This window comes from Chionomys nivalis, chromosome 7 (genome assembly GCF_950005125.1).
Source record: "Chionomys nivalis chromosome 7, mChiNiv1.1, whole genome shotgun sequence".
Classification (NCBI taxonomy): domain Eukaryota; kingdom Metazoa; phylum Chordata; class Mammalia; order Rodentia; family Cricetidae; genus Chionomys; species Chionomys nivalis.
Genome location: NC_080092.1, coordinates 16,662,974 through 16,678,986, shown reverse-complemented (window position 1 = coordinate 16,678,986; position 16,013 = coordinate 16,662,974). Strand labels below are relative to the sequence as shown.

The following is a 16,013-nucleotide window of genomic DNA, read 5'->3' as shown; positions in this document are numbered from 1 at the left end:
GTGGGGTTGGTTTTGTTTTGTTTTGTATTGTGGGGTGAAGCATCAAACCCCGAGGACCTCGTGTGCTGTAGAAGTGCTCTACTACCACAGAGCCAGCACCACCCGTTATTTTAAAAACACTTGATGCTTGTGTATATTTTTGCTTAATACTTGATTTTAATATAGTTATTGACAGTATACATTCATGGTTCAACTCCTTATCTACTGTCCAACCTGATTAGAGTCCTTGGACAAGTCACTTAAATCTCTAAGCCTCACCTATAAAATGAGGCTAGCTATTACAGGGCTGATAAAGATTAAAAGCAATAATTTATATGAAATGTTTAACTCTTCCCTAACATGTAGTCAGTCCTCCGTGCGTGTCAGATACTTGCTGATGAAGTCTACTTTCCTCATTCAGCTCTGCGGAGTGTTTTACAAATGATGAGGGAAGAAGACCCTTCCAAAGTAATAGTGCAACGGTGGAAAGATGGGCGCCGAAACCAGATTGTCCAGCTCCAAAATCCAGGGCTCTTAACTCTTGTTGTTCTCTACCTGAAAATCTTCCTTGTGGCTCACAGAAACAACCTTTCCAAGCTCTCTCAAGCCATGTCCGTCACACCATTAAAACATGATCTTTCCCTCAAAATGCAGCAGTTAGGCCTGGGGGAGGGGGACAGTTCAGCTGGTGAAGTGCTCAGTTGGTGAGCGCAGGTCCCAGCTACCATGTAAGTAGCCAGGCATAGTACAGATTGCTGTGGTCCCAACTTGGGAAGGTGGAGATGGAAAGATCCCTGGGGTTTGTTAACCAAAACAGAAAACTTCAGGTTCAGTGAGAAGATCTTGCCCCCAAAATAAGGTAGCATATGATTAAGACATTGGACATCAACCTCTAGTCGCCATGCGTGTGTGTGCACACACACACACACACACACACTTCCCAGAAGCAGTATGTGACTGTGTGAGCCTTTCATATATCACTGTATGCTGCAGTGACCTCTGTGGAAAGCTGTGAGCTCTTTGACACCAGGGCAGGGTTTGCACCCATTTCCCCTTTGGAGCCATTTCCCCTGAAATACTTTTCACTAAATAGATGCTTAATAACCAGTCAAGTTGAGCAGAGGTTGTTCAAGTCCCAAATGAGGAATTCTGTCCAGTTCAGACCAGGAATCATTTTCTGGCTCGTGTTTCTCTATACCAGGCCGTGTAATAAACACAGAACTTAAAGAGAAAGAAGCCAGACCCCTTCTCTCAAGGATTTAGAGTTTCACTGGAATGCTTTGAAATCCTAAGTCTTTTTAATGGAGACAATAATCGAATGAACAAATAGTTCAGTAACGGGAATGAATTGTTATTTATTGTTGGCACAGATACAGTCATCTCCTCCAGCTGCTGTACAAGTTTAGACTACATGGTCACCTACCTCTTCAAGCACATAGCAAAGGAGGGCAAGAAGCCGCTTCGCTGCAGAGAGTCTGTGCAGGCTGGCCAGAGGCTGCTACACTTTATGCAACAAAACCCAGATGTGCTACAGCAGGTAACATCACTTCAAGTGTTTCCCAAAAGCCAGTCTGGCCCCTGAACTTATATAAATGTTTGCCAGGATCTTTAGCAGTTTCTCCTTCTTACTCTTCCCTGACAGTGGAGAGTGCACTGGCTTCCGGGTCACCCACCCATAAAAATCCCAGTGCTGTTCAGACCACTGCAAAATTCAGAAGGTGTGGTTCTTCTGAGGCCTGAGGAAAGTGAAGCAAAACTCGGACTTCTGTGTGGGCCCTTGGGCAGCTCTGCTGACGTGTGCATTAAATGCATGGCTTCTGGGGCAGTCGTGCTAACTCCTGCTCTGTTCATGAGAGTTCAGTGTAAGATCAGGAGTCACACAGTTCAGACATTAGGCAGTGTTCCCAAACATTCAATTAATATGTGATAATGCAGCAATTTGTTTTTAGTTGTGTTTTTTCAAAAAGATTTTTTATTTGTATATTTTATGTATTTGAGTGCACTGTCTGCATGTATACCTAAATGCCAGAAGGGGGAATTGGATCCCATTATATATGGTTCTGGGCCACCATGTGGTTGCTAGAATTCAACTCAGGACCTCTGGAAGAAAGGCCAGTGCTCATAACAGCTGAACCATCTCTCCAGCCCCCGGTTGTGTTTTCTAGGCTAAGTCCAAGTTTATGATTGTTTTAAATAACTCACTTCTGCTGATCTAAGAAATAATATACATAAGAAATGAAGATACATGCCTAAATATTCCAAAGAGAATAAAGCCATTTCACAGATATACCATCACTATGATTGATGTTTCTACTTCCACAAAATTTGGGAAATGTGTGTATACTGTTTGCAGTTTTCCCTTGCCCAGGGTGCATCCATAAAATGTGATTTGCAAAAGTAAAGACCTCAACTGCGATTGTGTTGATTGTGTTGTCATTAGTGAGCAGTGTAGTCCGAGTCAGCAGACTAGATCACTGCACATGAACATGCTGAAAATAGAATGGGAAGTCCATGGGAGAGGTTTCCATCCTGGCTGCAATGTTTTTACTAGGATCAAAATGAAATTATAAAAGTCTTATTTGTGGTGACATTTCCGCTAACTAGTTGCATTCCAAGGACAGATGACATGGGTGTAGTTCATTCCTATTTTAAGTAACTAGCAAAAGGCTAATTACTACAGGCCTGTAACTCTTTGCTGTGACCCTAGAACTATTCAACTAGTTGGTAATGCAAATAATGAAGAGAACTCATTGAGGACCTTGTCACTGTGATTTCTAGCTCATCCATGCGTATCTGTTGTCTTCGGTGATAGCATGCTCTAAGCCTTCTCCATGCAGAGCTCACGAGGGCTATAGCACACTCCAGCCTGTACCAGGAGTGACTGACTTTGGGTGGGGCTAGAGATGTGGAGCTTTTAAGGATCTGAACAGTCTGTTTCATTTATTGTGTGCAAAAGGCAAGAACAAGTAAGATTTGAAAAAGATACAATTAATCAGTTGTGTTAACATAGTAATACTAGAGACTGGCACAGGAGGAGAGGAGTGTTAAAGTCTTATTTAAACTTCACAGCAGTCTAGTAATGTGGCTGTCATCGTCCCCAGTTTTACACATCAATTCACTAGAAAGTAACAGGATTGGAATTTGAACCAAGGTCTGTTTAGTTCCAAAGCCCACATCCTTAAAACTCACGCTACTGCTTCTCAAGGTACCTCAGAAGTCACCGTCACCTGGATGCAAAATATACATCCTGCCATGATTAGGATGCACTTCTCCCAAACACTTCCACCTGCAAGTCACTGCTGGTCCAGGTGTATGTGCATGAAGGAGGTTTACAGCATGTCGTCACTGAAGATAGCATATACTAGAAATCAGGCCCCGCCTACCACGATAGAGGACAAGTCTACCACCAACTCCTTCCTGCTAGCAGTCATTCATCATCACAGTTTGTCCCATCAGCTTTGGGCAGTCACTTCTAAGTTGGTTGAAATTTTTAGTAAAAATCAATAGGCTACAAGCTAGTAGTAAGACTGCAGGAGATCAGCCAGTGTGTCTTTACTCAGAATCCCCATGCATTTGTTGGTTTAAGTCATTTCTGTGTGTTAATAGACTTGGTAATCTTTCACTTTATAGCATATGACTAAGTAGTGATATATCTTTATTAAGCAGTGGAATGCATTCTATTTATTTGGGATGTAAGCTTTCAGATAACATTTTAAATATTAATGGCTGGTCTCTAGTAGTCAGCATAAATATGATTTGCATTAGCACTAGGTTGTATCATCTTGAGTGCCTCTGATGTCAACTATTGGGTATAGTAATATCTGACATCATCTCCTTAGGTCACTGACAACTTTGACCTCTATTCTTATGCACAGTTTCTGTCGTCTCAAAAGCTCTTTTGAATTGATTTGAAATTTTGACTCTTCCCTTTATGAGGCAGTAAAATTGATAATTATTCAGATGGGAACTGAGCACTGAGTGAAAAATCAATTCCACCCGCTCTCTGCTGCGTATAAAATTACTTCTGAGTCTGCTGGACTGAACGGATGGCCAGAGTAAAAGCAGCAGGCAGGAGCAGTGGGAAGAATTAGCTGGACAGAGCTAATAGCCTGAAGGGATGGTCCTGGAAAAGAGGGAGTGGGCCAGTTGGGGGTTATTATGAGCAGGGATGGGCCCATTGATCATCTGTTTACATCAGCTTTCCAAGACCTTATAAATCAGCCTGAAGAGTGGCAGAATGAAGATTCAGACTCTTACCAGAGGGATTTGTATTAGATTATTCTCATTTTCACACTCAGATGAAAAGTGAGCCATTGATTATTCATTGGTTGCCCATTAAATGCTGTTTTTATAGATGATTTGCCTATCACAGAAGGTAATGAACAAGGTTGCTGCTTCATAACTTGAGGTTTCAGTTTTCAAGGCATCTGTGTCGTTAAGTAATGCCTAACCCTATTAAGAGGAATGGGTTACAAATTGCTTAACAGTGCTGAAAAACTAGACCCTAATGACTAATTGTGCCTGGAGTTTAGAGAGGGCTTGTCAGCTCTTTAAACTAAACTGATGCAATGATACTGCAATTATTTACTGGTTTGAACTGTTTTCCTTCCACCCTGGACATATTTGGCTAGAAGCGTAATTGCATGGAGAGTGTCAATTCCAAACTGCAAACGTGATCTCAAGCTTCTGCAGAAAAGCCTAACGCTGGGTGAAGGGTTTGCAGCACCTTCACAGGCCTTGCCTTTTGTGCGCCACAACCCAAGAAAGGCACTATGTGCCTCTCGCCTGGATCTGCAGTCCTGTGACTATAGCTCTTCCACAGTTTGTAAGCAGATGTAACTTTCAAAGACGAAAATTTACCCCAAGTGAAGAGTCATTGAGTTTAAGTGAGTCTGTGTGAGGTAAGAAATGCTGACTCTCTAGTGTTCCTTTACCTTAACATCTGAGAAAAACCCAGTCTGCATAAGTTAGGGGAGAAGAATTCCTCGAGTATCCTTATATTACTAGGACAATGCACTAAAAAGAACTTAGAAAGAGATGATCCGCAGTAGCAGTGGTCAGATTGCTGATCACCATTGGTTAGTAGTGGGGGAGAGTGATCTGCTGCAGGAATTTGGTGACAGTATTTGTATATGAATTTTTTCGGTTTCATTACTGGATATGTTAAATATTTGCATTCAGCCAGTATAGATCAGCATTCCTTCAGATATATGAAGACAAAAGTTGTGCCCAAATTAAGTGAGTGTTGGCAGAATTGAGGGGCCATTTTAGAGACACAATGAATTCTTTTTGTAATAAGGGCACTGGTGCAGAATCTCCTCTGCATCAGAACCTCCTTCAGTGCTCTAAAAAGAGCAGCACCTTGTGCAGAAGAGCAACATCTCTGGACTGCCTGGCACTGAGCGGCTGTACACTTAGCATGTTGATGAGGTGGTTGCAGTCATAGTTGTGTCCAAACACAGTGCATAGGAAAACCAGAGCAATTCTGGCCCAGCCTAATGTAGCTAGCTATTTGGCTCAGGTCAGTTCTATTAAGAATACAGAGAAATTCTAATTAAGATTTTCTTTCCCTTCCTCTCTTCTTTTTTATTTCATTTATTTGTTTGTTTGTTAGGTAGCATGCCGTTTGACTAGAAATTGTAAAGAGCTGTCAGGAGCTATAAGAATCATACTTCAGTAGGAACGTAAGCTAAAAGAACATTACCCCTTTTCCTCAATCAGTCAGTCAATCAATGAAAATTGCTTTTGTATAGTGCTCTTCATGACATGCATCCCAGCGTGAATTGCAGCAAAAGAGGAATCGTCTGCTCTTTTTTCATCTCTGTATTTAGACTGAAATGATATTGCTCAACATTTTGACATGCTACACAAAACATCTTTCATACTTAAGGTTCCATTCCTTAATACTAAGTAGGCGAAAGTGCCAACACATACGTAAGTGATGTTGAGGCTTTGGTCTGTGGAACCTTAGCAAGAGTCTAAAGGCAGAAAACACTTAACCAAATGAAAGACATTCATATTTCTTATTTAACTCTTGGAAAAGTAATTAGCCATATTTTCTAATATTGATGAAATAACTTCTCATGATCCTTAAATTTAAAAGGAGGCCCTTCGTTTGACCAACTAGTTTGGATGGTTGATTTATAACTTTATTACTGAAAACATGACAGTAGACTGATATCAAAACAGACTGAAAGAACATGCATAATTATCCAAAGAACTTAAAGGAAGCCAAGGGTATGTTGTTAGATACAAAAAGTGGAAAACAGGCACTCAGGTTTTGTGACAATTGTTCTCACTTAAGTTGCCATAATATCATGTGTCTTCCACTCTTTTTCCTCTCCCGCTGCTCCCCTTTGTGAAGAACTAAAATTTTAACAAAATCCGTTTAAGTCCAGAGTTCATGTACTTACGCCCCTCATTTGGAGGCTTCTAATCTAGGAAAGTATATTGTGTTTTGAACCTAATAATATGGCAAGTTGAACATTGTAAGTTCCACTGGGTCATCTCAAGGCAGAATGATTTAGAATACTCATCCTTTAAAAAAGAATTAGGTGTGTGTGTGTGTGTGTGTGTGTGTACACATTTGCAGGTGATGCAGTGCCGGTAGAGGCCAAGAGAGTGCATTGGATCCCTGGGGTAGAGTAGTTCCGAGCCACCTGACATGGGTGCTAGCAACAGAATTCAGGTAACCCCCATGTCATGTCTGAGACAGAGCTGAGTTTCCTCTCCCTTCTATTGTACACCCATCCCCACTCAGTAATTCTATAGCTAGGTGATGAGGGAGGGTGTAACATTTAGAAGGACATGTTTTCTTGAGGAAATCAGTTGATAGTATGATTACCTAGTGATGTCCTCTGTGACTTTTCCCTAATCATCATGAGGCTGTTTTTGAAGTTTCCTTTTTTCCCTAATCTTTTTTATTTTTATACATATAGGCTTTTTTGCCTTCATATATGCCTGTGTACCATTTATATGCCTGGTGCCCATGAAGGTCAGAAGAAGGTATGAGATTATGAGATCCCTTGGAACTGGAGTTACAGAAAGTTGTGAGCTGCCAGGTGGGTGTTGGTAATCAAGCCTGGACCCTCTGGAAGAGCAGTCAATGTTCTTGACCACTGAGCTCTCTCCAGCCTGTTTTTTGATGTTTCCTTTAACCTGGTGTTTCTAGAAGACTGTCCAGATAGCAGCAGCTCACAAAGGCAAATATGCTTTGTAACACTCCCCCACCCCATCATATCTCTGTCTCATCCTTAATCTCAAATTGAACCATCGATGTAGAATGCCAGTTTCCACTTCTTTCTGATAAAGCCTTCCTTCTCAAGGAACTTTTGACCAATGATATCATTCGTCATTTTTAAACTCTGGATCTAATACCTGGTTGCCTTGAGCCTCTCTATACCATTCCTGGCCATTACCAAGTCAAGTTTCTCTAGATCAGTGGTTCTCAACCTGTGGATTATAACTCCTTTTGGCGGGGGTGGGGTGTCACCCAAAACCACTGGGAACTACAGATATTTACATACATTCATAATAGTAGCAAAATTACAGTTATGAAGTAGCAATAAAAATAATTTTATGGTTGGGTTCACTACAGTGTGTGGGTGTGGGTGGTGGAGATGATGGTTTTGGTTGGTTGGTTGGTTGGTTGGTTGGTTGGTTGGTTGGTTGGTTTTGGTTTTTTGAGACAGGGTTTTTCTCTGTCCTGACTGTCCTTGAACTCACAGAGATCTGCCTGCCTCTGCCTCCTGAGAGCTGGGATTAAAGGTGTACACCACCACGTAGCTGAATCTATATTAAGAAGATTTATTACAGTGGTTTACAGGTTGTGGTCTGGCTAGTCCAACAATGACTGTCTCTCTGCAGAAAGGCCCAGAATCCAGTAGTTCTTCAGTCTGTGAGGCAGAATATCTTAACTGATCTGTAACACATGTTGAAACCCCAAAAAAAGGAATGCCTTGGCGACAGGGTAGATGGAAATTCCAGCGAGAATGAGGGCAAGCAGGCAAACAGCAAAAGTTTCCTTCTTCCCTGTCATTGTAAACACACAGCCAGAAGGTGTGACCCATATCTATGGCAGTTCTTCAGGCCTCAAATGATCAATTAAGAAAAGCCCCCACAGGTATGTCCAGCTGCTTGGGTTTTAGTTGATCCAGATATAGTCAGGTTGACAATCAAGATTAGCTGTCACTCCAAGCATCACAAGCTAGGATACCTGCCAGGCCAAGCAGGAAATATTAATAATAAAGACAAGAAAGAAACTTACCATTGAGAACACATCCCTGTCTAAAGCGGGTGACATCACTCTATCTCCCCCCCTGCAAAAAAAAAAACAAAAAACAGATAACCATTGTCTTGTCAGACACATTGAAATTTTATTTTATTTCATTTTATTTTATTTATTTATTTTTGGTTTTTTGAGACAGGGTTTCTCTATGTAGCACTGACTGTCCTGGAACTTGCTCTGTAGACCAGGCTGTCCTCAAACTCATAGAGATCATCTGCCTCTGCCTACCAAGTGCTGGGACTAAAGGTGTGTGCCACCACTGCCCAGCTCAGACACATTGAAATTTGTCCTAAAGCAATTCAGAAATTTAGATATTTTTTAAAGTTGCCCACTGACTACAGATTTAAAACAACATCAGAACCGTGAGCAGACCCTGTGTGTGAGTGTGGCTCTCAGTTTCTTGTCTGTTGGGATATGTGACTCTAAGGAGTTACAGGGCCAAGACCTTCAGTGTGGGGCTCCCTGTCACTCACAGCTCCAGCCCGTAGTCTGGTAGTGCTACTTTTGATGGCATTTTCATCTGATTTTTTAAAAAATATTTGTTTATTTATTATGTATACAATATTCTGTCTGTGTGTATGCCTGCAGGCCAGAAGAGGGCAGCAGACCCCATTACAGATGGTTGTGAGCCACCACGTGGTTGCTGGGAATTGAACTGAGGACCTTCTGAAGAGCAGGCAATGCTCTTAACCTCTGAGCCATCTCTCCAGGTTATTTTTTTAAAAAATTCAAAAATCAAAATAAGATAAGGAAAACCAAAATAACTATATTATAAAACAACAAACAAAAATTTGCTTCAAAAATCAGATGAAAGGCCGGGCGGTGGTGGCGCACGCCTTTAATCCCAGCACTTGGGAGGCAGAGGCAGGCGGATCTCTGTGAGTTCGAGACCAGCCTGGTCTACAGAGCTAGTTCCAGGAAAGGCTCCAAAGCTACAGAGAAACCCTGTCTCAAAAAACCAAAAAAAAAAAAAAAAAAAAAAAAAAAAGAAGAAGAAGAAAAATCAGATGAAAGGGCTGGAGAGATGGCTCAGTCTAGCCTATATCCTGGTTCCAAGCCAATGAAAGACCCTGCCCCAAAAAGCAGGCTGGTTAACACCTCAGTAATAATACCCAAGGTTGACCACTGGCTTATGCATGCATGCACGTGTGCGTATGCATTCACGCACACACACGCCGAGAGAAGGAGAGAGGGAGAGGGAGAGAGAGAGAGAATATTGTGAGTATTGCCCCCAGGGATAGGTTATTAAAGCCCATGTTTTTAATTTTGAAAATAGAAAAGTAGAGGCCTCATGAGATGGCTCAGGGGGTAAAGGTGCCTACCACCGGGCCTGTTCTTTGATCCCTAGGACCCACATGGTGGGAGGAAAGAACCAGCTTCCACAGTTGTCTTCTGATCTTCACACATGTACAGTGGTGTGCATGTGTGTGCATGAACAAATGGATGGGTTGGTGGGTGGATGGGTGGGTAGGTGGATGGATGGACAGACAGACAGAATTTCTAAAATGATTTTACTAAAGTGATATTTTAAAAACAAATCATGTTCTTTTAGAAGAAAGGCTATTGTCTTAATCTTTTTTTATTTACTTCCATTTTGCCATGGGTGGGTGTCCAGTCCCCTGAAACTGGAGTTACAGACAGTTGTAAGCTGCCATATGGGTGCTGGGAACTGACCCCAGGTCCTCTGGAAGAGCAGTCGGTGCTCTTAACCCCTGAGCCATCTCTGCAGCCCCATCTTAATCTTTTTCTTAAGTGTGTCAGCTACTTTGATTTTTGTTGTAGTTATATTTGTTGGATGACTGTTTGCTACAACACAGACATTATATTAATGGAACTTATATAATGCATTTTCATGGTGTACCTCCTTTCCTCTCAAAGATATTGGCACTTGTCCAGGCCTTAGCACAGCCTGATTCCTTGCAGTGGTCTGTGGATGTGTATAAAGTAAATACTCAAAATATTAATTTTCAAAATCATAGCCTGTAGACATGGTTTAACTCTATACCAGTATATTATGGTCATACACTGCTACTACAGAATAAGCCAAGTGGTGATGCTAAGATTGTATCTCAATATAAAATGGCCCTTCTGAAATACCAGGAAAAATGTCTAGTCTACACATGAGTCAGAGAAAGAAAAAGTTCTGCCAATATTGTTCATGTTAACAGAACAGAAAAGATTCCCACCCCATGAGAATGTGTGTTCTCACCTCTCAGCACAGTGGAAGGATACAATCCATTGCTAGCATGACTTGCCTTATTAATTGAAAGGATGGAATCCACCAGATGTAGCCCAAGCCAGCAGAGAGTTGGGTGACTAAGCAACAGCAAAGAGACCATATTGAGCGAGCCAGAATCCAGTCTCCAAGTCATTTATTTCAGCCAGTGACAGTACATGTAAACTCCTGTGCCTCTGCAGTGATTGATGGTTTAATATCATATATAATTTTTTTAATGAAGGAAAACCATTTAAATATGTTACCATTTGCACTGGTATTCTCCTATGTACATAACTGCATTTAATCATTATGGGGATTGTTTTTATACTTGTGTAATTTGTATCCACGAAATAACTGTCAAAACCATCTCATGCTGTTGCTGGAAATGGTACAGTGTGCTTCATACTCAGATAGATTCATTCTTCCCTGCACATAATTAAGAGTGTTGGAGCTTTCAGTGCCACCACATAGGAATTCCGTGTTTACATTTCAGAGAATGAAAAATAAGCCACAGTGTGTGTGCAGGTTCCTGTTTTCTGAGGCAGGGATATTTAAGTGCCTTAGTTTTGTACCAGTATATGATTTGAAGAGTTTGATTTTAAGACTTTTAATATTAAAATACATAATAAAATTTTATTATCTAATTACAAGAGGGTTTAGCCTCTTATTAAAGTTGCTAAATCAGGCCTATATTAGCATTATAATGGCACAGTTTGACATGGAATACTCAAAAGTCAAGTTCAAAAGGGGGGGTGTGGGTTGTTGGGGGGTTCTTTTTCCCTTACCCCTCACAAAATAACAAGGGTGAAATGCATGTGTGGAAGCAAACAAGGAACAATTTGGGATGCTGGAGAAGGAGTAGAGGTGTCAGCCCAGGATGGTACCCTTAGGCAAGGCAGCTGGTCTGTGTAGCCTTTTGTTTATCTGCTACTGGTTTATGTAGCCTTTAGGCCGGCACCAGAAACAATCACTCCTACAGGGTCAGCTGCTGGTCAGAAGCAAAGTAAGAAAAGATTTTGCTTCCAAACACAGCAGCCATAATTTCTGTACAGCTGGCACCTGCTACTGGTGCACAGCGTGAAGGTGAAAGGTCAAAGAGGCAGTTGTTCAAAACTCAAGAATGGCTTAAAGGGACTTGTAGATTAATCTGCTTTATTAACTTCTGTATATTAGATAACTATTGCTGTGAATGACAGTACATCTTTTTGAATAAGTCACATCTCTTTCTCTTTTAAATTAGCTTTTGAGTAATGAATATTAAATAGAAAGCATTTCAAGAGTAATTAAATGAAAACAGAATGATGTCATTCTGCAGTTTTATTTGTGTGTTTATAGACTAGGGAAATTATGCTTTCCAAGAATTGTGCTTTTTAACCCTTTTAAAAAACAGAAAGGAAGGAAAAAGAAAAACAGTTAGCTTTCATAAAGAAGGAATTGGAATTAACAGGACAGCCACATGTCCGTTATCCTTTGTCTTTAAACCGAGAAAAGATGATGTCTCTTGTGCCTTAGCATGAAGTCATTGGGTGCCAGTGGCTGGCTTTGACATTCCCAGGGGCGCCAAATGTTTTCTTTATGAATTAAAGTGACTCAATCTGTCATCGTTCTTTTATCTGCAGTTTAGCACAGTCAGTTCTGCTATCAGTCTGCAGCAAATGTTCTCAGAACAGTCCAGGAGTTGTGAGACGTCGAGAACAGACATTCCTTCTCTTTCACACTCATATAAAGCAGATAGAAAATATTCTGTAAGGGGAAACACAACTTTATACAGGCTTAGCTCTATAACAGCCTCTCACTATTCTGGCAAGTGAGGTGGTTTTTATCCTTTGCATTGATAATGATGTGCATATTTGGCTATCTGTAAGTTAAACAGAAAGAACTCAATAACTGTATCCTTTAAAACCTCTGCAAAAAATAAGTCAGTGTGGAGATTTCCACAGGTTAAGTGCTGATACAAACTCCGGAAAGGTTTTAAGCAAACTCTTCAAAAGGGATAGCTCTGTCTGTTGACTGACAGTGATTTTTTTATCTTTGTTGTTTGTTTTAAGGTTTCTCGTAAAATGAAAGTACTGTAGAGAACGTGTGTTTCATGAGAGCACAAATAGCAGCATTCATATATATTTCACAAAGAAAACTGTGCACCGAGTTGTTACACGAGTGTAGTCTTCCCACCCTGAGCAGTGTTTCTCTGAGTACAAAGGTTGCACCTAAAATCAGCTCCTTACTCCACAGTGCATCACCCAAAGTAGAGCCTTCTTACCAGGTCCTTGCTTGAGGACCTGGCTTTGTTATTGCCCTACCAGAACCCTGATAGGTTCAACATATGCTTGCTGGGACCTAAAAAATTCACTCTGGAAAGAATTTCAGACTCGTCTGATTCTGTACTGAGTGTGAGACAGGCATACACAGATGCTGGGCACATGTACTGAGTGTGAGACAGGCATACACAGATGCTGGGCACATGTACTGAGTGTGAGACAGGCATACACAGATGCTGGGCACATGTACTGAGTGTGAGACAGGCATACACAGATGCTGGGCACATGTACTGAGTGTGAGACAGGCATACACAGACGCTGGGCACATGTATTAAAATGTGGGTTTGTGCGGGGCGGTGGTGGCACGCACCTTTAACCCGAGCACTGGGGAGGCAGAGACAGGTGAATCTCTGAGTTTGAAGCCAGCCTAGTCTACAGAGTGAGTTCCAGAACAGGCAGGACTGTTGCATAGAAAAACCCTGTCTGAAAAAACCAAAAAGAAAAAAAAAATGTCAGTTTGCAAACATGCTTCTATTTAAACCTCCTAACACCAAAGTATTTGTATAACTATCTTATAGTCTAAATATTGTCATTGAGACTGAAGTTAGATGGTCCGTTCAGGATCTGAAGCTAACAAACAGCAGAGCCTGTGCTCTCGCTGTAGAAACACAGCACCATCCCCAACTGACCCGAGGACTCCTTTCTTTGTGTTTGTTTGTTTGTTTGTTTTGTGTTTTTTGAGACAGGGTTTATCTCTGTAGCCCTGGCTGTCATGAAACTCACTCTGCAAACCAAGCTGACCTAGAACTCACAGAGATCCGCCTGCCTCCTGAGTGCTAGGATTAAAGATGTTCACCATAAAGTATCAACACTTGACTCAACTCACGTACTTAACATCTTTACTGGGTTTAGTTGGTTTTTTGTGTTTTTTTTTGTTTGTTTGTTTTTTTGTTTTTTGTTTTTTGCATTGCTAGAATCAAACCCAGAGCCTCCTACATGCTAGGCAAGTTCTCTACTACTTAGCTCCATCCCCAATTCTTCCTTTATAGATTAAGAAGCCAGCATTTAGATGATAGCCAAACTTTAAGTCTCCGTTTACGAAAAAGCCAAAGCACCCATTCTTTGCCATATACTTAGAGCAGTAGCTGGTCTGCAAGGAGAGAAAAATGAAGCAGATACCCTAAGAGGTTCTCAAATGAAAGACCAAACAGCTGTGGTAGAAGGACAGCAATGGAGAGAGACCCCAGTGGATGCCTTCTCTTATCTAGAGGCCTGGCTTTTTTGCCTACTCAGAAAGCAATACATTGTAGACCTTTTACTTAGAAAACAATACATTGAATCTTTTAGATTTCTCTATCTTTACATATTGAGCTTTCTTGACTTAGGTAGAAACTTGTGAGGACACAATGAGCCAATGACCATTGACTCACCTAATACAAGATATTCAACAGATAATGTGATTTCATGTTTGATGCCCAGCGACCACTAACCTTGGTTTGATGTTGCTGATTGCCTTTGAGAAAAACCCTGCTATTTATAAACATTCTTTCTGTGTGTGTTTAAGCCTGAGACTTGTTTATAAGAGCATTTTATTTTGAAGTCTATGATGTGAGACAGATTATCAAGGTCTGCAGGTGTACTTGTGTACTTTGCCCTTTTAGAGTTAATTCTGTGATAAGCGTTCTCAAAGCCATGCTCACTAGAATGAGTGAAGGGATGGGATGGTATAGGTTTGATTCTTGGCCCAACAGAACTCTTTTCTTCACTTTTTCCTCCTCCATATTTTAGGCATCTCCTTTTAGTGGCAAGAACTAAAGAAATACCATAACCTTGCTCAGTAATACGCTACCGTCACATTTAAAATCTATTGGAATCCTCATAGCAACAGTAACGGGTGTGGATTCTTTAAATCTGAAAATTCGGCACACCAAGAGTAAACTGGGGAAATGTGCAGAGACTCGGACTTGAACTGACTTGTTCAGAGCTGCACCACTGTGGTGGTGCCTGATGCCGTGTGATATTTGTGTCTCCACACAGGTTTGTGTGTTTAGAAACTTGGTTTCAGGGTAGTAATAATGAAAGAAGGTCTTAAGCTCATCTGACCCATGAGGAAGTTTGGGGAAAGTGTGGTCCTCCCTCTCTGCTGTCTGCTTGAGATGTGCTCCCTCTTCTGTGTGTGCCTACTAACTGGCACCATCCACTATTTGACTTCCACCAGAGACTGAAAACCTCCTAAACAATACGTCAATAATCCCCTTTTCTTTTTAAGTAGCTTCCTTAGGTATTTTATTTAAATGATAGATATAAATCAGTGGTTCTCAACCTGTGACTCTCGACCCCTCTGGAGGGTCAAATGACTCGTTCTCAGGGGTCAAATAAGACCATTGGAAAACACAGATATTTACATTGCAATTCATAACAGTGGGAAATTACATTTATAAAGTAACAACAAAAGTAGATTTATGGTTGGGGTCACCACAGCATGAGGAACTGTATTAAAGGGTTGCAGCATTAGGAGGGTTGAGGACACTGGTCTAAATGATATGTAGAATTGCTTGTTCCTAGATTTCACCCAGTTTTGACCACACAAGCTTCCCAGGGCCTTAACCTACCATTACTTACCAGCGTTTTTTCTTACCCATCCACCCTTGTCCAAGAGAGACAGACAAGATTTCTCTTGCCTTCTGAGTAACTTCCTGAAAAGGAACGAGAAGCCTTGGAGTTTCTTGAAAGTTAGTAGAGTTGTGGGAATGTGAGGGTTGACAGTGGTGACGGACTTGATTTGCAGTAATTACTGATTTTCAGACACCTGCAGGTTTTTCTGTGATTCCCAGAGCATATCACTGTGGCTGTGAAGTTAACCTTTATATTCATTTGCCTGTTAACTCTGAGGCAGTCTAACCGGAAGCAGCCATTGGTGGAGCCAGCTTCATATCTTCTGTAAAGGAAGGCTTGTTTGTCTGCATCTGACCACCTTTCGTGAATTAATCCTGCCCTAAGTGCTCATGCAACCCCTAAGAACTCTTGACATAAATTCTGTTTACCATGTCATGCCTGGGGGATATACTAAATGGTCTTGGGTTCCTGGAATTTCATCTTCACTAAATGCCTTTTCTTTGAAAATGCTCTATTTAGTGAGGACTTGTATACAGTGTGTCCTTGTAATCATTTACGTCTTTGAGAGTCACATCACCCTCCAGAGGAGAGTTCCTAGGGTAATTGAATTGGTTTCTAGGGTCAGTTGGCCAATCTACTTATGGCCTAGGCTTCC

At 41.2% G+C, this 16,013-nt stretch overlaps 1 protein-coding gene across 1 annotated transcript in view; it reads left to right on the top strand.

The window, feature by feature from the left end:
* Positions 1-16,013, top strand: part of Ranbp17 (RAN binding protein 17) — a 329,913-nt gene that overhangs the window by 296,598 nt on the left and 17,302 nt on the right. The window contains exon 25 of the mRNA XM_057775288.1: positions 1,350-1,516. Coding sequence (XP_057631271.1) covers positions 1,350-1,516 — 167 coding nt within the window. The remainder of the gene's footprint in view (positions 1-1,349; positions 1,517-16,013) is intronic.